Source organism: Hesperophylax consimilis, chromosome 8 (genome assembly GCF_061612785.1).
Source record: "Hesperophylax consimilis isolate HC1 chromosome 8, BYU_Hcon_1.0, whole genome shotgun sequence".
NCBI lineage: Eukaryota > Metazoa > Arthropoda > Insecta > Trichoptera > Limnephilidae > Hesperophylax > Hesperophylax consimilis.
In genome coordinates this window covers 13,980,061-14,007,884 of record NC_142843.1, presented here as the reverse complement: position 1 = coordinate 14,007,884, position 27,824 = coordinate 13,980,061, and the positions used below count along the sequence as shown (strand labels likewise).

The window sequence follows — 27,824 nt, the reverse complement described above, 5'->3', positions numbered from 1 at the left end:
CTTTCCACTTACACACATACATAGTTCCAATTTTGAAAATGTCGCAGACATACGAAATTATATGGTTTGATTGTTTTAATTTGACCATTTGACATTCCATACGTTTGTAATTTTTTTGTTACGTTCCGGTTCCGGTTCAAGATGGTTGCCTTGATGGATAGGACCTTTTCATTCTGCGAGATTACCCATGGTCATGGTTCTTGCTATGAGCTATCAAATCGGAATAATCAATATCATAGCAATTACCGGCCACAAGAATATTTCAAAAAAAAAGAATTGTCATTGAGATGATGACGTTTTAACGAATTTTAAGAACCCTTGGTGAGGTTTCTTTAGACAAATTGTGTAGTTAATTGATTTGAATCAACAAAGTTACGTACAATATGTATGGTTTATAATTAAGTAGGCGAGAATGTACCTACTTATCTACAGACAAATCTTATAATTTTAGATGAATTTTGATTTTAATTTATTATTATAAAATAATATAAAATTACAAACATACTTAGGACGCAAGGTATACTGTTCACAAAACTACTAGTACTCGTTATTATTAAGTATAATATTCTGTATACTATAATATTCATTCAAACAGGAAATTGCCGAAAGAGAAAATTATTGTGATTTTTGTTTTCACTTAATATTAAATCAATAGGGGATTCATTGTACCAATTAGCTCTTGTTATTTGTAAGGATTCCGTAGTAAATAAAATACTCGACGAGTAAGACGAAGCAAAAACATACAACATAGTTCTAATAGCATCCCGGTGAAATAGTCACTGCAACAACAGCAAGTAACTTTGGCTGCATTCGTTCATTGCAACGGATAATGTAATATACCTTATAAATATTATTATACGCCTTAGCCCGTTTTACGTAGTTGTTAAAAATAAACAATTGATCATGGAAATCAATTTAAATCTATTTCAAAAAAAGTTCACCATTCAATTAAACGAATCGAACCAGTTTCCTTACAAATTAACATAACTAAAGCCTTTTCAAAAAAGTTTATTTGAGTTCATAAAACAGGCATGGTGCCCAAAAATTTATATACATGGATGTTTAAATACATAGTAATAAAAAAATATTAACAAAATGAATTAGCTAAATATCCAGAAGTAAGTGACAAATAGGAATGGGTAAAAGGTAAATAAAAATATATTCATAAACGATTTGTTATTGTCACACCTGTACTTGTGAGACACTGATTTGGTAGGTACAATATTGCCTCTCTTTAAAAAAAGTTCTCCATCACAAAATCAGCTTCATATGATTAATGGTAAAACGTTTTTTTAAAGTGTTTAAATTGGTCATTAAAAATGTCTATTTCATTATTAGAGTCATGTATAGTGTTATAATTTGTTAATGTTCACGGTACAGGGGAGAAATATCCTGTATTTGAGTGGTAGGCTTTAATATAGAAAATATCTTTAATCCTCCTTGTTGATTTTCTTGATGGTATGTTGATGTTAATTTGGGATAAAATGTTTGGTGTATCAACTGGTGCATGCATAATTTTGTGTATTAAGCCTTAAACATAAAGCTAGGTTAGCTAGCAAAGAAAATAATTTTTCGCTACCCACAGCGGCAGCGAATATCGCTTATATCTGAATAGACCGTTATTCTTGTGCGCCTCCGCAAAATTTTCGCCATATTCTATTTTCGTCATAGCTTACTTGTTTTGTTGTAAAATTAAGTTTTTGTAAATACGATACGTAGTTTGCACAGAATACCTAGTTATATTCGGAGAAGAGGGTATTTAAACGTATCCTTGCGCTGGCGTTTAAGAGGTTAAGCCATGCAAATCGGTAGCTTTGTCATACCTATCAATAATGATAATTAAAGGAAATGTGGGTAATTACCTGATCATTCATGATGTAGCCGTTATTGTAGTGGTGGGGTACCGAAAGGGAGAGGTCCAGGTTTTCTGATCGCTGCAACAAGAAAAAAAAATAAGCATTTAATATAAAATTCTGAAAATTTGGTGAATTAACAATAATCGTTCGGTACCTACCTAAATACTAGAATCCAGACCACTCAAAAATTATATAAAAAACGAACACAAGGGATAAGATTAGGGTGGCTAATTATTACTTTTTACCATTTTAAGAGGAATAGCCGCTGCGCGGATTTTTTCTTACAAAACTTAAAATTGGATTAGGTGCCAAAATACCCAACCAAACTGAATAATATTTTTTTTAATCGATAGATATAGCTCATATAGGACGCTAAATATAAGTCAGTAGTTATAAGACTTAGTCGTAAGTAAATAATTTAAGTCACGAGTTATAATTAGGAAACTTGTGCAGTGCTTTTGAGGTAATTTAAAAAAACCGGCGCTATATAAATCAGTCAAATATTATTATTATCAGATATCTGGTATACCTTTTGAATAAAAATAATTATACAGTTTGGATGGGTATTTTGCCCTCAAATAAAAAAATTAAGTTTTGTTTGTAAAAGGCCAGACAGCCACTCCTCGGATTATTCATTTTCAGTAGTGGTAAGAAGTTAGATACATCGAAATGAATGGATTATTTCGATTCGATTCATAAATTAATTGAATAATTTTGATTTACAGCTGGTACACATGAAAAGCTAGAGAGGTAGTTCAATTTTTTAAATAGCGATTCTTAATTTATGTATGAGGATCAAAAATAGCAAATCCCAAAGGATTTATAAACCATTGATTATGGAATCGAAGAGATTCGAATTATTAACTCGTTTAAAAATAAAGAATCGTTCACACTTATAAATCAGTAAAGACGGAAAATAGAACTACATAGCCTTGCCAAAACACCAATAAATTCTAATCAGATAATATAATTAAAATGATGGTAATAGAAGTGTTCAAGTATCAAACAATAGAATCGAAAGCTATTAATAATGACGAGCTTTTTAAAATGATTAATAATCAGAAAGTTACAAAAGTGGGAGTGGCTTTTATAAAAATGGGAGTGGGACTTTTACCAGAGAAATAAATCATTACTTTTAATCAGGCCGTGGGTGTTTATGGGAGGAATAAATAAAATTAGCCTTTGTCAAGCAACTTTGAGATATAAGGTTATAAATTAATGAAAGCTGTCAGACAATATGATCTATTGTTCGGAGTCTGTGGGGAGGGGAGGAGGAGGAGGGTCGAGGGATGGGGGAGTCAAAAGGATAAACATGTATTGGGGAAAATGTTTTATGCTTTTAAGGGGGCTGGCAACACTGGGGAGCAGTCGACTACATGACCAACAAATTAATAATGATATAGATATAGCTGCGGTAAAACATACTCAATATGCAGTACTATTATAATGTACCTACTCAGTTCACGGTATTGTTGCACAATACATTTCGATAAAGGAATCAATGAAATGTGATTTCGTTTGAAGAAGCGGAAAATCTCGAAAGGTGATCTCTAGCGTCATGAAGTTATGACAACTGGGGCTATGAAAATAATTTAAACTATAAAAGGTAAGACAATATGTACCTCATTTTCAAATGTAAAGCAATCAATGGATTGAATCAAGCACGATTTTATGGCAGTGGAATATTAGTGATACAACAGTAATTAAGATTTTTAACCAGAATTACATAATCAGATCTTACACGAAAACACACAACATAAATCAATACATTTTTATAGCAAATTTTATGTACAGAACGATAATATGGAAAAGGGTTACAAAGTCAGAAGCGAGAAGGTAAATACAAAAATAATTACTATTTGCCCTCCTCACGTGCAAATAGATTCTTGTTTACACATTTGGTAATAAACCGATAAGGGTCTCCGTGAAATGAAAGGTTTCGTTTAGTAACACTGGTAACACCGCTATGTATTCACTTTTATTTTTTATATTGCTTCCATTGTTTACCAGTTTGGTTATCAATGTTATCATCTACAATCTACGCCGAATTATGGAACGCAAATAGGCGTATTAAACAACGTGTTTATGTAGTCACATTGTGTGTTCTAGGGAGAGTAATATTAATTTAACTAAAGTCATGTGACCGAAAATACATATTAAGGCGATGCACAACGGCGTGTAACATTTGGAATCGGGCAGCTGACAAAAATGCAGGGATCACACGAGGACAATGCAATACTGTTTTGTCCCAGCTCTGGACCCACTGTCTTAGTGTAAAAAGTATTTTGGAAGACATGACAATGAACAAAGACCCTGTTCCAGAGATAGAAGGGCAAGTAGTCTGTGCAGGATAGTGTGTTACCCCCACGCTGCTGTGGCGTGTAAACGCGTTTTGACAAGACAGTACAATAGCCAGTCGCTCCGCGCATGTGTATCTCGGTTCTTGGCGCTCCGATATTGTATTTCGGCTTAAAGATGTCGCGTAAATGGAACACTACAATACATCATGGTATAAAAGACCGAAAGAAAGATATTATTTTCCGTTAACTCTCTCGTAAAGCGCGTCGCCGTGTATCCATTTTGCCAGCGTTCCGCGTTTGAACTACGGTACAATTGTAGTATTGTCCCATTGTCCTGCACTGCGCGGTCAAGGCTGTTTAACGAGCAGGGATATGACACTATCGTATTGTCTTTTGTATTGTCCTCGTGTGATCCCGGCATGACACTCCTTGTATATGGCGATAATGTTAAAATTCCCGCATAACACAAGCCGCCTGTTTCGATTTATGCAAGAAACAAACATGGCCAATAAGTTTTATTTGGTTTTGCGAAGTTCAGGCAAAAATAGTAGGAAATAATTAGGAAATTTTGAAAAGTTTTCATAGACATATAAAAGTTTCATAAAAAGACTTACTTACTACGTAGCGCTTCGCCTTGATAACTGAATAAAAGGTATAAATAAGCAAATATTCTCGCTTGCCATTAAATATAAAACTAATGTTCATGAAAAATGTGTAGGTTCAGTACAAACAGTTATATAAAGTTTTTCCCTGAAAAAATGCATTGCTGGAATTTCGCAAGCCATAATGTAGCAGTTACGTAAAACGAATTATGTAGTTTCGACTTTTTAGCAGTTAATTACGGCATACTGTACTTTCTAGCATTGGATGGTTATATTAAATTGTGTTCGAGATAATATTAAGTGTACCCGATAAAATAATTCAATATAATTGATACCAATATCTAGATTAGTTGGTTTTATTGAGCTACATATTTCAGATTTTTTTTCTAAACATATAAGTGTGCTAAATAAATTGTATATAATAGATACAACTACGCAACTAAATGTGAATAAGGGGAATACAACCAAATTAATATCTTGTAAAACTATTGAAGCAAGTTTAAAGAGAATATTGTTTTTGAATTATTTAAATAACTATCTAATAGAAGTATTTTATTATAACTTTATCTAAATGGTCACTGAAACCATTTTAGATAGTTTATCTTAGGACGTATAACTATTTTAGAAAGTTTATCTAAGCAGTATGTCTCGTTTAGTCGGTTTATTTACATGGTTCATGATGATGAGACACTAAAGAAGATTACGCTGGTAGACAGCGGCCATTCTATTATGCGCCGGGGGGTGTTTGTAAAGGGGGTGGGTGGTGCACCGGAGATGTATGGAAGGAGATGGGGTGGCAGGGTTGAAACCGAGGCTGCCTTAAGGCGGAGGTTCAGTTACAATATTTTTTGTAACAAGGCGTTAGATATAAAATTATGATGTGATGTAATGGTGGCTAAAATAAACAGAAATATTACACGAGAAGGAGATAGATTCAAATGAAATATTTTCACGTATTTAATATTGAGCTTTGCAGAAAAAGCTACAACAAAATTAAATCTGTTATAAAATACGGTAGGCACAGATATACATGCTATAATAATTCGCTAATTTTATTGATGTACGGTTCTGTGCAATTTTTAAATTCAGAAAGTGACTTTTTGCTTCGGTTTTTGCTGTTTGTAACGGAAAATGAGTGAGAAATCGTTGAAAGTAAGTACCGAATAAGAAGGAACCAAAAAGACAAGACCAGGAAGACAAAACTCACCCTAAGTATTAAATACTTTCGGAAGTCATGTTTTATTAACGGAAGAGTATGCATGCTAAATGACGACGAAGCGAGGATCGTGCGACAATAAAGAATTATATTCAATCGACTTTATTAAGATGCGTATTTCGCTACAGAGATAAAGCAACAAAACGATTTTCTCAAAAAGCAAGGTTTATTCCCTCCGCTATATTAAATATTTAAGAAAAAAAGCGCCTGTGACTAAATAGATAAACGTTCTACTTTAGAAAATTTGTTATGGAATGTTTTCGTTATTTGATGAAATATGAACCCGGACCTTAATATTTAGTGCTCCCCCCGCTCAGCCTATGAAAGGAAAACGGCGGAGGAAAAAATGGCGAAAACTGAAATGAATACCCAGGCGAAACGAGAAAAATAAAACGAAAAAAACAGAGCTCTCAACTGGAAATTTATATTTCACGAATGACGGGATAGTTTGTATGGTTTATCTACCCGCTTCCACCTACACAGACAGACTGTACCTACAAAAGTAGACATTGCCTATACAGTTCTACACCGTTCCTACAGCCAATGAAAAGATTTATCATTTTTTACCTTAGATTTCGTATGAAAAGGAAGAGAAATGTGTAATGGATGGGTTATGGGAAAATATTTGAAATGTATTTCAATATGCATTAGAATGCACATGAATGCATTAAGGAATGAATGTACGTAATTTGGATTGTAAATCTGTAATCTAAAATTCTAATCTATCCAAGCTGCACTATTCTATACTCTGCTATTTTTTAAATTTACATTTAGAAAATGTATGTGAAAAATTTACACGGAAAAGTCAATCTTCAACAATCTACGAATTTAAAAGAAAACACTCATAATTACTGATCCTAATTATAACAATAATATTGCGATACAAAATACAAACATTTATCGAGTCCCAAAATTTTATTTGTCGCTAAATGATTTTTCGCAAAGCAAGGCTTTCTCTGAGCAATGAAAAACCGGCAGGTATACAATACACATCCTTTTTAATAGCGGTTTATAGTATTATATTACACACAACGACAAACCATAGAGATTACTTTCTAAATAAAATACAATTGTTATAATTTATTGTCGTAAAACCAGCTTTTAGTTCCGACACCAAAATTACGAAGACGATCAATCAATTACAAAGACTGAACCGGCTTACGCGTAAACCTCTACGATATAGAATAGTTAATAAATTGTTAATTAATGAACACGAACACCCATAAAGGAAAGCGCACAGTAAATTTACTGACGCAGTGCTTATTTAAAATTAATAAATCCGTTTTGTATTAATGTTCAATTTTATCTAGAAGCAGAAAATGCAGGTAGTGATAGCCGGTTTTATTTACAATGCATGAGGAATTAAATATTAATAGAATTTATACGTGTTAGTAAGATTTTTCTTAACTACTATAAGATACGATATACAGCATCCGATGTAGAGCGAGACAGGTCGCCGTCTGCAGCGGGCTTTATGGGGCGTAACCAATGAATTATAAATACCAGGCTTATTATTTAAATATCACCAAGGGAACATACCTCAATTATTAAGTCATGGGAGAAACATTTCAGTAAAGGGTTGGTATCTGTTGATAAAATGAACAAAATAATTAGGTCCATGAATGTAGTGGCTAGTTAAGTGAACAATCATCACAAACCATCACAAACCAACAAATAATAGAATTGAATTCAAGATGTCAAGTAGACCCCGCCATGTCGATCAATTATCGATTTTAATTATCGACGAGCGTGCATCGGAACATTTTAACGGATATAGAGAAAATAATTATCCAATCATCTGCAGACAAAGGGTTAGAGAGCACCTACACAGAAAAATATAGCAAATCATACTATACATACATTTATTTATTTTTATTATAAATAATTCATATAATCAAAATTTTAATAATCACAAAAAAGTAGTCACGCTGTGCTGCCACAAGGCAGCTAGTCTGCGCCTGCAGGTTCTACCATATTTCTTTAATTCAATTAACGTAACACAAAATCATTTGGTTGGTAAATTTAATTTCACGAAAATGTTTATCTGTAATGTAGCTACTTCCTTTATCATAATATTCCTGTCCTGGATAATCATTTCAGTAAATTTTAAGATATCTCAAATTCAAACATACTTGGGCGAGTCCATTATTATGAATTTTTTTTAACTCCACTGACTATGAGTATGGTAAATTTTGCATCTCTAATTCGAATAAAAAAAAGGGCGAGTCCGTTTTTAATTGTCGGAGTCAATGTCAATGATTTTTTTATCAAGTTTTTAACACTTTTACAGCACTTCCCCCGGAAAAAAAACTACACGTGTGTACACAAAAAAATGTTGAAATTTTAAATCAGAATCAAATAGGGGAGAGTTATTTTACCGAAATTTCCACCGTTACGCAAGAAAAATTATAACTGGTTTTCATTACACGCGGCATGCAAAAAAGCAGCATACTAAGCAATGAAACAATAATTTATTGAAAAATGTTAAATGAAATACTCCAACAACATATCAATACTTTCAAATGAAATGCTCCAACAAGATATTAATACTTTCAAATCAAATGCTCCAACAACATATTAATACTTTCAAATGAGATGCTCCAACAACATATTACTACTTTCAAATGAAATGCTCCAACAACATATTAATACTTTAAAATGAAATGCTCCAACAACATATTTATATATATTTGTATTTTTTTATTTTTTCATTGGTATATTGTTATTTTATCTGTATAAACATTGTAATTATTATAATAAAACAAATAATATTATATAAACATTGTAATTAAATAAATGTGGTTAGCTGGAAGAAATGGGGTCTACCCATAAGCTACACCTTTTGTAATTTTTATTTTACAGTAAATAATTTTTTATTTGATTTGATTTGATTACTTACTACTTTCAAATGAAATGCTTCAACAACATTAATATTTATAAATTTTTGCAAATAAAGTTGAAAAATATTACGATTTTGATCAATTAACCCGTGATTTCGATGTTTATATTCCAAGATTTGGAACTAACAATAATACCTGACAATTTTAGCAGCATTGTAAAAAGGGACTTCTTCTTTACGAGGAGATTTAATTTTGAAGATAAAATATATTATACCTCTTTACAAATGTGCTTCAGGACTAGAACTGACTTGTTTCCTCCAATAATCTACCACAAAAAAACACTTCATTCCTCTAAAATTGTTCCTTTACCCAGAACCAAATTTGTACATAACATTGTATTTGCTCCTATGGGAATATTCTTTACTCGATGGTAATCATGAAACACGAGCACAAACCTTTAAACTGTACCTACACCACTTTGAAGTATTACAATTTCCGAAACTTTAAAAAACTAATTAGGACATTCATTCCCATTCATATTAATTGAAAAAAACATTAAATACACAACTTCGAGCAGCTTTGTACGTTCCCCTTTCAATAGCTGGGGTATTTTCTAAAACATTTTATGTAGGTACTCGAGATAGGATGTATTCCCACTAGAAGATTTGAAAGGGTTGCTTTTGGATTCGAATAAAAATGATGTAATTATGAACATGTAATCGTAAGAACATAATTAAAACTTTTGTACAGTTAAATCCTTTGTGCATTTGAAGAGAATTAATTAAATATGAAATAGCTATTTACAGAATAAAATTACGTGTTCCGCAATTAAATATTTTAAGAATTATTCTGAGCTCTAAGGAGAATTTCTAGCATAGAATAATTTCCGTAAAATACGGAACAAGGTAGGTGTACCTGCTTCAAACGTTTATATTATTTTACACGGAGGACATTTACTGATATAAAATATTCATAATTTATTAAAAATCTCTTCAAAATATTCGTATTCATGTTAAAAACCGGACTGCAGGCCTTTAACGAACGAATTGACGGTTGTCCTAATAAACTATCAGTAAAACACGAATGTATTATGGTGATGTCGGAACACGTGTTAAAAAATCTAATATTTCCACACTTCATTCATTCAATTCATCATTATTAATTAATTAATTTACTGGACTATTTGTATAGCGCCGCTTTTGTGAGATATCACCTCAGGGACGCTTTACAGTTGATGCAGGTATAAAAAAATATAAATATTACAAAAATAAAGTGAAGTTACGTTAAGTAAAATGAAGAACATGAATAGGTGACACGAAGATAGAAAATGGAGACTCTGCAGCAAGAATCCTAGATATAATAAGATGATAAAGCAGCAGCATGAACACGTGTTCCGATATATGAAGTAAGTATTAATAATTTATCAGGAAGTGGCAGGTTATCACGTTTTTAACATATTTTCTCTAAATCAGCAATACTCATTTTAATCCGTGTATTTAGTAAATTAGTTACTTTGTGGTGGAACATTATAAATCTGCATTCCTGCATCACTATAACATGTAAAATCCGTAAAATCAAGAGTGGTGAAAGCTCTTTTGGGTAAATATAATACAAGATACTAATTCAGGTTGAGTATTTGTCTGAATGTGTAACTCTGGTTCAATGAACTCGGATTCGCTTTGACTTTTCAAAATTGGAACTGATTGAGTGAAGAATTGAGACAAGCACAAAGTACCTACGAATATCATAAAACTTTAACAGAAATTTATTTTAATTAGTTAAATGTGTCAAAAATACATCCCGTGATTTAAAAAAAAAATTAAATAAATAACGAAAAGAGATAATATGAAGTCACTTTAAACTAAGATAAAACAGTGTACCATACAATGCAACATTTTTTAATATTAAGCACGAATTAATAATAATAATATTTGTCTAATTTATATAGCGCCGTTTTCGTGAACATCACCTTAATATATAAGAAGAATGGTTCAGATTTGTGTCGTCACTGTTTCTGTGTGGGTAAATTTGGAATTTGATATAATATTTATAACTTTGGTGTAATTCAATAAAATTAATGATACATTTTAATTTTATTTATTTATTACAAGATAATACATTACAAAATGATAACAAATTTATAATGTATTATTCCCAGTGAGTTGACAAAACTCATTTCGGGAAAGACAACATTAGATTAAAGACAAGACAACAAAAATACGTTTAAAATAAATAAACACAGAAGCTATTTTGGAGTTCCAAAGAAAGAATGTGTCAGTAATTAATAAAACTGCTGAGGAAATAGCTTTTGCTAATGTTTTTTTGTTCGTTGCCGGAAGTTTAAGATTACTAAGTAATTCGTTGTATTGCTTCTGTGCAATGTATTGTAAGGAGTTAATTCCAAATTTAGTCGTGTAAGTAGATGACGATATTTGATTTTGTGATCGTGTTTTGTGCTGGTGTATGTAGGAATTAAAGACTGGTTTAGTGTTAGTGTATTATTGCAAATTGCAAATAGAAAAACCTTTTGACTTTCACAACATGTTAAACGACAGACTAACCCCGAGAGATATAATATTCCGTGACCATCCTAAAAACTAACACAATTTGGTTTGACTTGTTTGGCGAAAAATCATAAAGTACCTAAGCAAGGTCTAGACAGGGTTCATGAACTAAGGTTAGATTGTGAACTATCGATCTGTTGATGCTCTGTGGCGATACTGTCAACAAGTCACTAACCATCAAGCCACTATGTAAAAGTCATTAACTGTGAAAAATACATCTAGCAAAGAAAGTTGAGACAAAAGATATTGAGCACTGTTGAATCTTGCAAGACATATATTATGGAGCTATAATTGGATAACTTGTATAGCGCCGTTTTTGTGAAAAAATCATCTCAAGGCCGATCACCAATTAATCAAAAAGTTTTTTTTTTAATTCCAAACAAACACGAATTCATAATGCAAAAAACTATACGTGAATCGATTATTTTGAAATATAAAATACGTAAATCAATTTGGTAGATTAAGGACGGGTTGTTTCGGAGAATCTGAACAATTCATCAAATTTCAACGTTCATTTTCAAGTTCTGTGAAAGATTTTTTCAAGTTCTGTTTTTATTTCAGTTTTGTCAAGCAACTAGCCTACAATGATATAAACACAGAACTTGAATAAGTCTTTCACAGAACCCGAAAATGAACGTTGAAATTTGATGAATTGTTCAAATTCTCCGAAACAACCCGTCCTTAGTGTAGAAAGAAATGAAAAATAAACGAAGGTTGACGTCTTCATATTCAGAATATTTGGATAATAGAAATTGTATTGCCAAGTAAAGAATAACAAACAGAAGCCACACACTGATCCAGAAAGTATGATTCTGCGTTCAACGAACTTTAAATATATACCTACATTTTATAAATAGTGATGGGTAAAACGATTTCGAAATAGTCTATTCAAATTCATTTGATCGAATCGAAAGATTTATTCGAAACATTCAAAGTAACTTGAACATATTAATCGAAGGTGAGATACAATGCAATATTTGAAAAAAATGTGGTTCAATGATCAATTAGGGCGAAAATCAGCATCGTCGTTATTTTCGGGAACAATGTTACCTTTGTTGTACATATATCCAAATCAATGTTTTTTAGGGATAAATTCGGCGTCGATGTTTCTTTCGCCACATTATCAACGTCATCCAATCACCCAAACCGAATTCGTTATTTAGATAAGAATTGGTGTGTATTTTTTTCGGGGAATCTAATTGCTTGAATCGTTGAATCGACTTCATCCCTGTCCAAAGGAGTCATTCGAAACATCATCCGATTATTCGAAAGTTTCGAAATCGAACATTTTGATTATACCCATCATACTTAGGAAACAATAACAGTTCGTAGAGCTTTCAGCTACAGCAATTCTCAAAATGTACTAAGACAGCCTCGTTAGTCATGTTTTGCATTCAACTGGGACGACATATTGTGAAGATAATAATATGCAATCTTTTGTTGTTTCGAGGCATAGAGTTTTTCGAGGTCGATACCCGCCACCGCTTTCATCTCGGGGAACACAAAAGACGCGGGAAGAAGCGAATTTTAAGGCGTATTTATTTAAAGAAATATTTCGAGGAATTGTAGTTTTTTCAAAAAACGTGCACAATTTTAAGATATGATTTATGTTGTCCCTTTGTGTGTTTAAAGGCGGTAAATAAAGACACAAAATACGTTTTCCATACATTAAGAAAATTTATTAATTAATTCTTATGAAAATATATTATGTCGGTGTGATTTAATCGCGACCATAGTCTGGATCAGCCAAAGTTGAAATCTGGTCTCTATTGACAATTTTAGAGTTGTGAATAATAATAATAAATAAAAAAAATAGATTAAGGCGCTGTATAAACCATCCACTGTCACATATAAATATGAGTTTTCCAAATATAGTTTAAATCAGAGTTAATAGCGGTATCACAATTGTTAAAACAGCAATTAAGCTTTAAAAGTGATGCTACTTCAGGGGTTATCCGAAAAAGCAAGATCCTGCCAATGATTTTATTATTGTGTTTTATCCATTTTTTAATAAATAGAAATACAGGGTTTTCCAATAAGAAGTGTTATTTTGAATAGCCCGCTATTTCGGTAGATGTTACTTTTGAAGGTGTCATTTTTTGACATTTCACGAGTAGAAACTAAAAAAACTTAAAATTAACTTGAGTGAATCAAATGCAAATCATCTTGAGTGAAGAGGCCCATTTCCACCTCGGTGGCTTCGTCAACAAGCAACATTGTCACATCTGGGGCTCGGAAAACCCAAGAGTTATTGTTGAAAAGCCTCTCTATCTTCAACGTGTGACTGTTTGGTGCAGTGTATGGTCCGGCGGAGTCATTGGACCTTACTTTTTAGAAAATTAGGCTGGAGCAACAGTTACGGTGAATAGATTGCGCTATCGAGAGATGATTAATGATTTTTTATGGCCGGAATTGGATGGTATTGATCTGGACAACGTTCACTTTCAACAAGACGGCGCTACGTGCCACACAAGCAACGAAACCATTGATATTTTACGATTGAATATCAAAATAACACCTCTTATTGGAAAACCCTGTATTTTTAGTATGCGGAACGGTTCTTTCAGAACTAGCAGGGGGACCGAGTCCTCTTTTATGTGTAGAGATTAAAAAAGTGCGAAAGTCATCATGTAAATTGTTCTATTTTTAATAAATTATTTATCAGCAACGTGTTTTTTTTTACTGAAGTGATCTGAAATCTTCAATAATATCTGATAATGTCCGATTAAATACTAAAAATGTATTAATCTTATTTTATTTGAGGAATAAATAAATAAAAAATACTCTTTGTTTATATAGAAATTACAAAAAATCCCAGTTATTTTCCGGGATTCCCGCTTTTGTGGTCACTCTGAATTTATTATTACGTGACCGAAAAGATAACACTCTTTGTTGGAGTAAAATTCATAATACAATTAGGCAGGTACTTGAACGGTGATGCCGGTCCTGGAATAAGCAGCGGGTAGCAGGGGCGGTGCAGGGATATTACACACAGGAAAAGCCCACTATTCGTTACAGCGATTTTATTAAGAATTAGCGCGCAGTCTAGTGAAACGGAGCCGAAGCTTTTTGGAAAGCTTTCACGGTCCACTTTTTTGAAAGCCGATTTGATTAAATCTAAATTGAATTCAGTACAGCATTTTGTTTCGGTATCTACACAAGCGGGCGTAACAAGTTCCAGAACACAGGGAATATAATCTCAAATATATATGTATTTTTTTACCAAATGCCATTTTTTAATTTAAACTTTATGATGCATTTGTTCCTTCCTAATCGGATTTAGTGTTATGAAGCATTAACGCACACCGAAAAGTTTAATATTCATAGAGACTTTAGAATTGTGTAGATTCTCAAACTGTAATCTAGTATTTGCTGAAAGGATTGATGAGTTTTTGGAAGTTGTCTACGCGTTGGGCTTTTGCAGGTTTGATTCCTGTTGCAGCGTGAATATATGAGCGTTGATAGTCTGAATGCCGATTGTAAACTTTGATACATTAATGATGATTTTTTCCGATTAAGAACGGGTCACTTTTACGACTACTTACCTGACGGTATCCGATAATTGACGGCTACATCAAAACTAAACGCCGAAAACCGTATTAATTGAACTAACTAACATACTGAAATCCCGACCCTAAGAGGATTGGCGCTTGCATCACGATATCACTTCTACATACATAATCACAAACTTCACCACAATCTCAACATCTGCCCTGACGACGAACAGCGCAATGAAGTCCGAAACGATGGCTAAAAAAAGGAGGTAGCTCAACACGGCATAGTAATCCAAAAATGAATAACGATAATACTTTTGGCGGTGAGAGCCTCAAATCACACCGAGGGAATGTTTGATGACAGTTTGAAAATCTAGGTGATCCTAATGTCCCTATGAATATTAAAGTTTTCGGCGAACATTAAAGCTCGGCGATGGCATCACTAAAGCCAATTACATTTCCTGGGGCGAAGTGTTCCACAAAGGCTAATGCTGCACAATCTATGCAGTAATTATTTTGAGCTACGTGCCACACCAAACTTTGTGTCTAGTGTCATAAAGATAACATCATTCGTTGCCGGGGTGGTGGTGATGATCATCCATTAATTACTAAATCATGAATCATTGGGAGGAAAAGCAAACTCGTATATCTTTGAGATTTTACCAGATATTGTCAAAGTATTTACTGATGAAAAAATTATATTGACATTAGTATGTTATAACCACTTTTTTGATTTAAAAAAACGATTAACGCAGTTAAGGTAAGGAATAAAATAAAGAATCAGAACGCAATCTGGCTAGTTAAGAATTGAAAGGGCGAAAACGTTGGCACGGACAGAATCTAATCTTTGGGAATGAATGACAAGAATTTCACCATGAAGCCAGTGCATTCGAAAAAAAAATTGCATGCAACATAAAAACAATAGCAAATAAAAACAACAAAGAACAAAGCCCAGAAATAAAATTGGATTGGATGCGAATCGGAATTAATGAATACGATTATATACGCGATCGGAAGCTTCCCTTGCGAATTCACCCGAATTCTCTTGCCCGTGCTACGATATTTTACATCTACTGTAAAGCAGGATTTAGTGCTATTTTTGCTTGTTGTTCGGAATCACGTCCGACGTTCTGTTTTGAAAGGAGGGTTTTTTATTGGGGATTTTTAGGAATTATTTGGTCGGATTTCTCGCGTCCCGCAGGAATTGATGGCTATCGTGAATATTCTGAGGCTGCTTGCAGCTGCGCCATTTCAATTGCTTTATTCTTTATTGTAGATATGCAAAAGGAATAAAACGAATGTTGCGATGCGATTTTGTTAACTAGGAAAACATGCCGCGTAAACGAAGCAAGGAAATTGTATGCATTCTTCACAACAACAACGAAAAACCACTCCGCTTCTTTATCTCTGTATCTGCTGTGATGCTTCTGTCTCTTCCTTGAACCTTATAATAACTAAAGCTAACCAAGTATATGAATTATTTTTGTGGTGCTCTCTGTTATCGGAGGTGGGGTTACACATTACACCAGGGAAATCGTCACTCTGCAGACAGCAGCTCACGAGGTTTGAAATCCTGTAACTCCCAGTCTTCCATCATCTTTCAATCGGGTAATCTTGTGTTAGTCGCTCCCTACGATGTGACAAAGGTATTGTATAGTAAAATTTTGACAATTTTATTCTATATGCACCTCGTACGAAGTTTGCTTCAAAAAAGTTATAGTTTGTGATATGTATTGTTAAACTTTTGTATGTATGATTTTATGAACTTATGTATGATTGTTAAACTTTACATGGGGACTAATATGAATACCTAATAACTTATGTCCAATGAAAAACAATACATTTATGAAGTCTAGTGAAATAACAAAATAATTTATTTTTTTATGTTGTCACATCACATAAATAACTGGCATGGCCAAATTCACTCACTGGACAGATTTGAAAAAAGCACAACCACTCTTTCACAAAATCGGCTGCCATATTGGATTTAATGCTTACAAATAACCCTATCATATTTCGAACCGAAATTTTTTCCAGTAACCGGGGATATTTTAATCCTATATCTAAAATGTCTCGGTCGTACAACAATCTTGCTAAAACGCACACTATACATGGTAGTGTGGACATATGTTATCAAATAATATTTTATTTTTTATTTTGTGATAATAATACATTACAAAATAATAACATTACAAAATAATAACAATAAAAATAATAATGTATTATTCATAGTGAGTTTAAAAAAAACTCATTTCGGGAAGGACAACATTAATTAATAAAATAAACTTACTTTTACATAATGAAAACGAATTTAAAAACGAGTTCAATGAACAGTGAACACAGATTTTAAAACAGACTATAGTAACTAATCACAGTTAAATGGAAAGTGTTTCATAAATACATTAAAAGAAATAAACACAGAAGTTCTTTTGGAGTTCCAAAGAAAGAATGCCGAGGAGATAGCTTTTAAGAGTTCTTGCCAATGTTTTTTTGTTCGTTGCTGGAAGTTTTAGGTTACTAGGTAATGTATTGTATTGCTTATATGCGAAGTATTGTAAGGAGTTAATTCCAAATTTAGTCGTGTAAATAGATGACGACAAGTGTATTTGATTTTGTGATTATGTTTTGTGTATTTCGGAATTAAATACGGGTTTAGTGTTGGTGTGTGAGGAGTGTTGAATTACTTGTATGTTATATTTTGGCAGAATCGTAAAAGGAAGTATTTGTGCCTGTGAGTATATGTTTGACATGGGATAGATCATTGTAGATGATATTTATTCCTTACGGCTCTATTTTGAATGATTTATTTATTTATTTATTTATTTATTTTTACATTTATTACATACAAGATATACAAATATAAAAGGAAGCTTTGACTGTCCAACTAGGAAGTTTCCCGTTTTAGGACAGTCAAATTGGCAGGTTGCGTGTACATAATTCCAGGTAGGTACATGTAAAATATAAAAATAAAATAAAAATATAACATATAAATGTAAGAAAGAAAAATAGAAAGAAAATATTTTTTTAGGAAAATACAATTTAGCAGTAATAAACAATAAAATCCAGATAGGTACATGTAAAATATAAAATAAAAATATAATATATCAATGTAAGAAAGAAAAATAAAAAAAATATTTTTTAGGTAAATACAAAATACAAAATCGAAGAAATCAACTCAGACTACGTTTTTTAATAATTTTTCGGAATCTGTCCTACCTAAGTCTAATAACCATTTAGTAATTTTAGTACCGAAGGCTGATAATTCACACAGTTTAAATTGATAAGGGATTTTGTTGTATATTTTTGGTCCCAGGTATGAGAAAACTTTTTGATAAGCCGCAGTATTGCTAGTTGGAATAGAAAGGTCGTTTCTGCTCTTACTTCTGGTTTGATGATTATGATCGACTGTTATCGTTTTGTTTTTATTTTTGTGGACGCAGATTGTTATTTTTTTTATGTAACACTGTCGAACATCAAGCACATTAAACTCCTTGAAGAGAGCGTCGCTCGAGTATCTGAAGGGTTTCTTCATAATGACGCGTAGAATGGATTTCTGTGCCTTCAGTAGCGGGTATAATATTGTTAATCCTGTTCCACCCCATCCAATGCAACCGTAGGTTATGACGGAGTTACAGAGCCCGTAGTATATTTTTTTAATGTCTTGAGTTTTTATAATTTCCCGCAATGCTATAAATATATAAATAAGCTTGCGCACTTTATTAGCTGTGTTTTCAATTTGTTGTTTCCATTTAAGATGGTTATCCACTATTATACCTAAATATTTAATAGATTTTACACATTCAAGGGTTTCGCATTTACAAGTATGGTTATTATTTCCAAGGCTACACTTAATATTATGTATTGTGAGGTGATGAGGTGTTTTGGGTTGACCTGCAAGGGTAGCGCTAAATGTGAGATATTTTGTTTTTTGTATGTTTAGTGTAAGCAAATTACTGTCCAGCCACTGTTTTACTCTGTTTATACCTGTGTTCGCAAGGTGGTGTGTTTGTTTCCAATCATCTCCTTCAAACAAAATAACTGTATCGTCAGCGAACGTGATAATTTTGCCACCAATGTGTTGGTTACAAAGTTCGTTTATGTATATAATAAAGAGAAGGGGCCCAAGTGTACTTCCTTGTGGTACCCCAAAAGTGTATTTTAGTGAAGTGCTAATAGCCTCGTTAATTCTGGTTTGTTGAAATCTATTAGATATATAACTTTCTATCCATTGAAAAGCTTTTTCCTTTATTCCTATATTTCTAAGTCTCTGTAAAAGAATTTTATGAGATATAGTGTCAAATGCCTTGGCCAGGTCCAGGAAAAGGGCAATAGTTTTCTTGCCACGGTTCATATTCCCTGCAATAGTTTCAGTAAGACATGCGATGGCATCATCCGTTCCCTTACCCGACCGAAAGCCGTATTGGTTAGGACTTAGAATGTTATGTTTCTCCACATATTCGTTTAACCTAGTTTTGAAAAGCTTTTCAATGACTTTGGATATCGCGCTTAATAGTGATATTGGCCTATAGTTTTCTACAAGAGATTTAGGTCCACTTTTGTGAATTGGGACAATTATTGATTTTTTGAAGTGATCAGGAAATATTCCTGATGCAAAACTTAAGTTGTAAATATATGATAGCGGAGCAGAAATCTGATTTTTAATTTTTTTTAGTATTTGTGTATTTAGACTATCTGGACCCTTTGCATGTGTAGTATTAAGGCTGCTGATTATTTTTAAGACCTCTTCTACAGTAGTTGGTTTAATATTAAATGAAAAAGATTGTTCCTTTGTTTCAATTGTCGATGCTAAAGAGTCTTCCGTTTTCTGGGTTTCTAATAAAAATTTTTTTGCTAGATTTGATCCAACAGATGCAAAATATTGATTAGTATGACATGCAATTGATTGATTGTCAGTTATAATCAAATTTCCGGTATTTAATTCAGTTACAGATGCATTGGTATTTCTTTTACTTTTAGTTATGTCTCTGACAACATTCCACATGTTTTTGCTGGAATTATCCTTATCAAGTAAGAATTTATAATAACGCTCTTTACATTTGCGAATAACGGTTTTGCAAATATTACGGTATCGGTAATAGTTTTGCTGTTTAGTATCGTTCAATGGGTCTCGTTTAGCTATTTTATGAAGGTGATTTCTTTTGTGTATAGATTTAACAATGCCGTTGGTAATCCATGGTGTGAGATGTATTTTACTATATGGAATGCGTTTAGTTATTGTGTGTTTTGTTATGAATGTATTGATTTCATTAATAAAATAGTTTAGAGCATTGTTAACTTCAGTCTCTTTATAAACATATTCCCAATTTTTATTATTAAGATCATTTAATAAAGCCTCATAATCGATAATCTGTTTGTGCTTAATTTTATGTTTTTTGGGTGTTGAGTTTGGGATACTGATTGCAGTGGTGTAATGATCAGTGATTGTATTATGTATTATAAATGCATTTGAATTTGTTATATTTCTGGTATATATATGATCCAAACATGAGCTTGAGCTACCTTGTACCCTAGTTGGAGAATTAATATTGGAAATAAAGTTATTTTCAGCCATAGCACATAAGTAGTCGTCGGACTGCCTATGCAATACTTCTCCTATAGTATTTATATTCATGTCCCCGATCAGTACATATTGTGCATAATCCTTAGTTTTTTTTAACTCACCAATAAGATTTTCCAGGAAATCTTGGATGTCATTGAACGATGGTGATCGGTAGATAGCTAGGATACCTAAATTTTCATTAATGTTGATTTTTAAACAATTACACTGATTTATGTTTATTTCTTGTACTAAGGAATTTAGTGTGTTGTCGATATATACTACTACTCCACTATTTTGGTTAATATGCGTTGTTGTATGGTATTCGTTATAGCCTGAAATTTGTTTGGCTATGTATGAATCATTTAACCTGCATTCAGTAAGAATTAGTACATGGAACTTTACCACAGCTTTTATTTCTTCCAAAAATATAAGAAAATCATCCAAGTTTCCCATCGTTCTAATATTTTGATGAACAATATTAATCCTATTAGATTCCCAATTAAATTGCATAATTTTGTTAATGTTTTCAAAAATTATTTCAGTATTTGGCACTAAGATACTATCGATTTCCTGTTGTAGATCGTTTATTACCATTAGAATTCAAAAATTAATTGTTGTTTTCTGGGTAAAGTTTTAAAACAGTATTTTATTATCATATAAATACTTGTAGTACGAAATATGTAGCGACAAAACTGTAAACAAAATGATGTAATTAGGAGAAATAAAGTATATATGAGTAAGAAATAATATCTGAAATAAAGTCCAGGAAATAAATAACGTATGTAGTTGGTGTGTGGCATTTTCTCTTTCAAAATACAGTAGAAAGTAGTATAAGTATGAAAAATAAGTAATATCTGGGTTATGTAAAATATGTTGATTAGAGTTCTCTTTTGCCGAATTATTAGTAATATTACTAATAAATCAAATAATAATCTTATAATAAGTGTAGTTACCATTCTAGAGAGAATAAAGATTAAAATTAAAGTTGTTCCAGTACAAATTGGAGTTATGCAAAAACCTAGGTGTTCATATAATATAGTGCTGTTATGTAGTAGAGTATGAAATGGCGATATAAAGCGGTAGTCAGTAGTTTTATCATGATAATCAGAATAAAGAGCAGGTAGTCAGAGCTTCGGTATATATATTTGTATTTGGGATTCGGTTTTTCGGTAATGGTGCCCCAGATACTAAGTAGATAATTCAAGTGGGACATGGGAGTTCCACGAGAGGTTAGAATTTATGATTAACACAATAATGTTTTGTTACATGTACATGATTGGAGCTTTTCATTTCCAAAAATGATATTCATGCTTATGTTATCTTTTTTCCCGAAAGTAAGGTAATGGTTTTTTTTAACATCGAGGCTTAATTTGTTTAATCGCAGCCATTTAGCAAGGCTTAGACATTAGAGCTTCAACTTCCTTCAGATTTTTACAATGATAGTAAATCACAGTTCCAAGCGTGAAGATTTCCCGAGATGCCAAATTTTCATTTTTCATTTCATTGATGTATAGTAAGTAAAGTAGAGGTCTAAAAATTGAGCCTTGTAGCACTCCACATGTGATTTTTCCAAAACCACTTAGGTTCCCTCCGATATCGACAAGGCAAAATCTATCAACTTCGGAGCAGATTTGAAGATTTCCCGACTATGCCCAAATGTTCCATTTTCTGTATAAGAATTTCATGATCTACCGTATCAAAGGCTTTTTTCAGATCTTCAAATATAGCTGCCACATATTCGCCCTGGTCTATGTACCGCCGAATGTTATAAAATAAATCGAAGGTGGTACATTGGGTACTGGAGCTTTTCCGAAAGCCATATGGCTGTGTATTTGGATATTGTTACTAGAGATGTATTACATTGATTTTAGAGATATCTCCATGATTTCTGTACTTGAAAAACCGAAATAATTATAATAATATAGTGTTTGTCAATTTGTTTTATTTTTTAATTTGGTTTTCTTCAGTGATAAAGTACTGATTTGGTTTTCGTATTCATATATTTTCTACAAATTTTATGTACATAGTGTTCTGGCGGCGGACATCCAACAAAGGACGAATTTGCTTACAAAAATACATATTATAAACGGTGTATTTATGGGTGTATTGGCCCGCCGTTACAGAACAGTAAAATTTTCGATTTATTTGTTTTTGTGAATGTACAAATATGAATGCTGCAGACACATTTGTCTAGGGAGACGTATAATTGAATACTAATATTTTACCTACAAGGTTGTTCTATAAATGTCCAATTGTGTCTCAAATACATAAAAAATAATAAAATTATCATAGCTCGTTGGTAGATGGCGCTGCTAGGTTCATTTTTAAGAGAGTTATGAAACATATTAGACGGTTTTTACTGAAGCCCTGGCAGTTATTGGAGCCCTGGCAGTTATTGGAGACCTGGCAGTTATTAGAGTTTTGACAGTTATTGGAGACCTGGCAGTTATTAGAGCCTTGACAGTTATTGGAGCCCTGGCAGTTATTGGAGACCTGGCAGTTATTAGAGCCTTGACAGTTATTGGAGCCTTGCCAGTTATTGGAGCCTTGCCAGTTATTGGAGCCCTAGCAGGTTTTAGGTCCATCACCTTATGACTTTATTAATGTTATAGTAATCCCCTGTTTTCAGAGCCATGAGCTTTGCAAAAACCTCAAAGAGATTTAGGGCTAAGAGCTTAACCACAAATTTCATTTTGTTAAAAGATTTTGTTATTTTATGGCAATCTTAAAATATGCATTAAATTGTCCTTGTCTAAGACATTATCGATTATAATTCGTAAATTGGATAGGTTAACAAGGTCCCGACTGTCACTTTAAGCAGTAGACTGACTCGGAGCAGACAGACAGACAGTGCAACGCTCTAGACTGGCATAATGTGCGTTATGCTAATTCTAATTGTTAACTATTAGGAACTAATGAGGCCCTCATGGGTCGTGGACTTTTGCAGTAACTAAACTAATTAACTAATTTTACTAAATACAAAAAGAGATGCTTACAAAATAATTTTAAAAATTATAATAAGCACGGGTTGTTTCACAGAAATTAAAAATTAACATTGTCATCAAATCAGCGCCATTCTGTTTTGTTGACAGTTGAAAGATTCCGTGTTTAAGTATGAAGTACGTTTTCAGATTTTGAACAAATTGCAATCAGCAGAAGAGGATAACTACTATGCTGTTAAGTTCATCAGCCTATTACAATTTGCTTGATATCTGAAACGCCTCCAGAATTGGCGTTTAACGGCGCGTGAATGGACATTTGATGGCATTGTCACACTTGAATTTCTGAGAAACGACTAGGTCTAAGTTTAGTACCCAAAAACTATTGAATATTAAATTTGTATAATTAATTTGAAAAACAATTAAAAAATATTGAATAAATAAATTAAACTGTAGCCTAAGTAAGCCTAACTTATATATGTGTTAAACCTCGTATTTTCCTTCCTTTTTTGTTTGATGGAAATTAAAGACTTTGATGGTTTTATAAAACTATAAAAGCTAAAGGTACAGGTTAACAAAATCAGATAAAGGAGTGCCCATTAAACAGAGATCTATGATTAAAATAATACCCTTTATTTGATCCCTATTGAAAAGCAATATAGATTTTATCCAGAAAACGTGCGTCCCGGGATGGGTTATTATAACGCGTTCCCTACATGAATGTTTTATTTTAATGAATTTGAGCTTGATAAAACCAAAACTAATTTAACTCGGAGCAATATTCACGTTATGGAGAGGAAACTATTAATTGGATCACGAAAACGAATATGAGCGGTGTTCAGTAATCATCAATAGTGGGGTTGCATATTTAGATTTAAAAAATATATATTGTGTGTGTCAATGTTTTCTTTTTACATTAGCTCTACACAGTCCCGAGGAAAAAAACCCTCAGGGCCTGTGTCATCTTGGATGCTGTGCTTGTCTTCTTAGGGAAAGGAAGGAGATGAAGTTCTGGAAAGGAAAAAGGTATGAGGGGGAGGTAGGAATTCGGGAGTCAATGTGTCCAGAAGTGACGGACGTATGAATCCATCCCTCCCACTGGTGGAAGGTGATGGATCAAGAGAGAGTCGGAATGATCTCCCACAACCTGTCTATCCTGATACGACCCGCCACGCAAAAGAGGGCAAATGCATCCGCCGACTAGACCTTGACAAACCTCAACCCATGAACCCGGGCATCCCTGCTAAGTCACCACTTGGGGTGACCAATAACTGATTCCCGGGGCGACGGTGCCCATACCCGCCTCCCAAATGAAGCCAGGGAGTCAAATGTTTGGAAAACAAGGGAAAATTGGTTTAGCGGATGTTTTGTTGCTTAGTGTGTAAAATAGGTAATTGTTGAACATTTGTCATGTGTTACATTGTAAAATATTTAATATGCACTTACTTAATGACGTTTCTGTAAACATATTAATTTACCTTTATAGATTACCTAATATTTACTTAGGTAGTTTTATCGTTATCTTTTATAAATGTTGTTTTGCGTTCGTTCTATTTTATTTTACTCTACTTTGCATTATAATTACAGGTGCACAAACAAATATAGACTTGATGTATACTTATTTTAAATGCCTCATGGGCGTATAAAATAATAAGTACATTCTAGCAATAAACCACCTGGAATATATATGCCAGGTAAGTAATAGGCATCTCAAGGATCTTATCGTTTGCTACGGAGGTCGTCAAACGTATTACCATCCTTATCTGTGTATTTTACGCTAATGTTTAAACAAAACAACAGTGTTAGTGGGAATGTTCCTGGTTTACGGCTACGCGGACGGAAATGTCTCTAAACACTTACATTAAAAAGCTATTAATCTTCGGTCATGGCTATCTACACTACAATTATTCAAACAAAACACCAACATAATGTTATACAAGTTAGAGTGAGGTAGATTTTCCAACTAACACGCAATTTCCTCGCAAGGGTAGACAGATAGGATGGACCACTGTCTTAGTGCCTTGGCACATACCCCTTGCTTCGTCTATATACAATACATAGATCGTTTCAAAGTCTCAAATCACATGAAATACCATAAGTCCGCCGTCACACGGGCCGGCAAGCAATCGTCAAAAACCAAATGCTGTAGGACATTGCTTAGAAACGTTCCACACTGAATTGCGCTGCATACCGTTACCTCACCATTTGTCTAAAATACATTTACTTCGGTAATAATTATCCATGTCAGTGTATTTTACGCTAATGTTTAAAACTAAACAAGTGTGTCAGTGGGAATGTTCCCGGGCGGAAACGTCTCTAAACACTTGCATTAAAAAGCCATTAATCTCCGGTCATGGCGATCTGTACTACAATTCTCCACACAACACATGCGTATATTATCATGTTATTATAGTTACATTGCAGCGGGTGGCTTCGGTGGGAACCACGTCTATACACGTACTGGTTATTGCGGTCAGGAACTGACCAGTACATTTTCTCAATTTATGGTTTTTCATTATCTTTCCTTTAAGAACGTAATAAAACATACATAAAATCGAAATAGTTCTGATGAATTTTTAAAACCGAATCAAACTAACCGATATTTATACATATTTAACTGTGTGAAAGAGTATCATAATTCTTGCTTCAGAGAAGAAATCTGAGCTCCGGTGTCAGGAAGTTTGTACAGATTTTTCAACAAGTAATTTCATTTTTCATCTTTCAACGTAATTTGTACATTTGTAATTCATAGTCATGGTATTTAAAAAGAAAAGATTTATTTGTTTCAATTTATTTTACTGTTAAATTAGATTCTAATATAGACAGTATTGCTTTGTAGATTGCAATGTATTATATATATATTAGTTTAAATAAATAACTAGTAGTTTTGTGGAAACAGTGCAGACATCGCGTAATGTTGATTATTTCGATTTGATAACTCGTAACGTTCATACGAACTTTTGCGGAGTAAAAAAATACTATCCAACACGGCTACCATCTTGACAGGATCCATGGAACACAAAACAAATTTACAAACAGACAACATGCAAAGCGCTAGCCACGCTCATACTGTAAATGATTTACACGTTTTTCATTGGGAGAACCTGTCTTCCATTATTTGTCAGAAAATAATAAAATGCGCCTATTTTGTTCGTTTTATATTTTTCAATACGTCTAAATTTTGGGTATTGGAAAGGCAATAGTTTCGTTAAAAATTAAAATAACTTTTTCAAATTAATTTCAGAAATCATTTCGATAACACAAAACCACCCAAAATGTTGTAGTGCCTGGTCATAATACAAAATTTCATAAAATAAACTTTAAAGAGTACAGGCCTTATTCCACCGGTCACTCAATAAAAAAAATATTTTACCCCTATAAATTGAAAAAAAAAATTAGTATGTATTTACTACATATGACTCAAGTCATTTTCAGAATAGTTTATTTTTTATCGCAGGGTATCATTTTATCACTATAATCACAGTATAATATATTATTATACCGTGTATTCTATTAGCGAATCAAACAAAATTCGTTCTGGTTAGTTCCCATCTGCAACCATTTTATTTGTTCCGGTCGCTTGACGAAAAGAATATAAAATTTTATGAGTTGCATTTAACTACAAATCACAGATGGCGGTAATTGTCCTAAAATGTAGCGCACTGGTACAAATAATAATACACCATGCCGTGCTGTGTACGTGAGACGGCGAATATGAAATAATTGAATTTAATTAAGGCAATTGACGGTTTCTAAAATTAACGTTTAACAGTCAAATCAAATGCGAGGAATTCACAACAAGGTCAAAACAGTTGATAGAATTATTTGTTGACATATTAATAGACATTGAAATAAGAAATATGACTATTTGACAGTCACATGGGGTAAGTTGCAAATAACTGGTAAAAAGGTCAAAGGTTAATTTATTCCTTACACTGACAAACATCACGTTCTTTGTCAGAGACAGACAGTGCCCATGTGATCACATGCCACCACTGTGTATAGCCAAGGGGGTCACCCGTGCAGTTGAGACAGAGCGAGTATCACTGTGGCAGCAGCGACTGTGATTTTTCACGGGTCTGTGCACATTACTAACATTATTTCAATTGTATCTTTTATTTATGATGTACATCTATATAACTAAGGCTGTATCACCAGGAATATATAAAAAAAAAGAAAAAAATAATAATCAGAAAACGATCTTAAAGGTAATACTAAAAAAACATAGACTGACTGATACAGACCAAATATTCAACAGCTGTGACGTACTAGATATACGCCAATTATACGTTAAAACACTACTAAACTACATTTTTGACAAAAAAAATAAATTTCAACATACACAAAATAACACTAACAGACCAGTTAGACAAGCGTACAAAGAAAACATAAAAACTCCGACAGAAAATTCAAGCTTTGGACAAAGACACTACCAATACCATGCAATAAAAGC

General features: G+C 32.9%; 1 protein-coding gene across 8 annotated transcripts in view; it reads right to left on the bottom strand.

Annotated features, from left to right (window-relative positions):
- The window catches only part of LOC149421584 (uncharacterized), a 559,544-nt gene that overhangs the window by 48,343 nt on the left and 483,377 nt on the right, over positions 1 to 27,824 (bottom strand). For all 8 annotated transcript variants that reach the window (XR_016302537.1, XM_089634898.1, XM_089634899.1 and 5 more), the window contains exon 2: positions 1,863 to 1,934. Coding sequence is in view for 7 of the 8 variants with exons in the window: in XM_089634898.1 (XP_089491024.1) it covers positions 1,863 to 1,934 (72 nt within the window). In the remaining variant the exon portion in view is untranslated. The remainder of the gene's footprint in view (positions 1 to 1,862; positions 1,935 to 27,824) is intronic.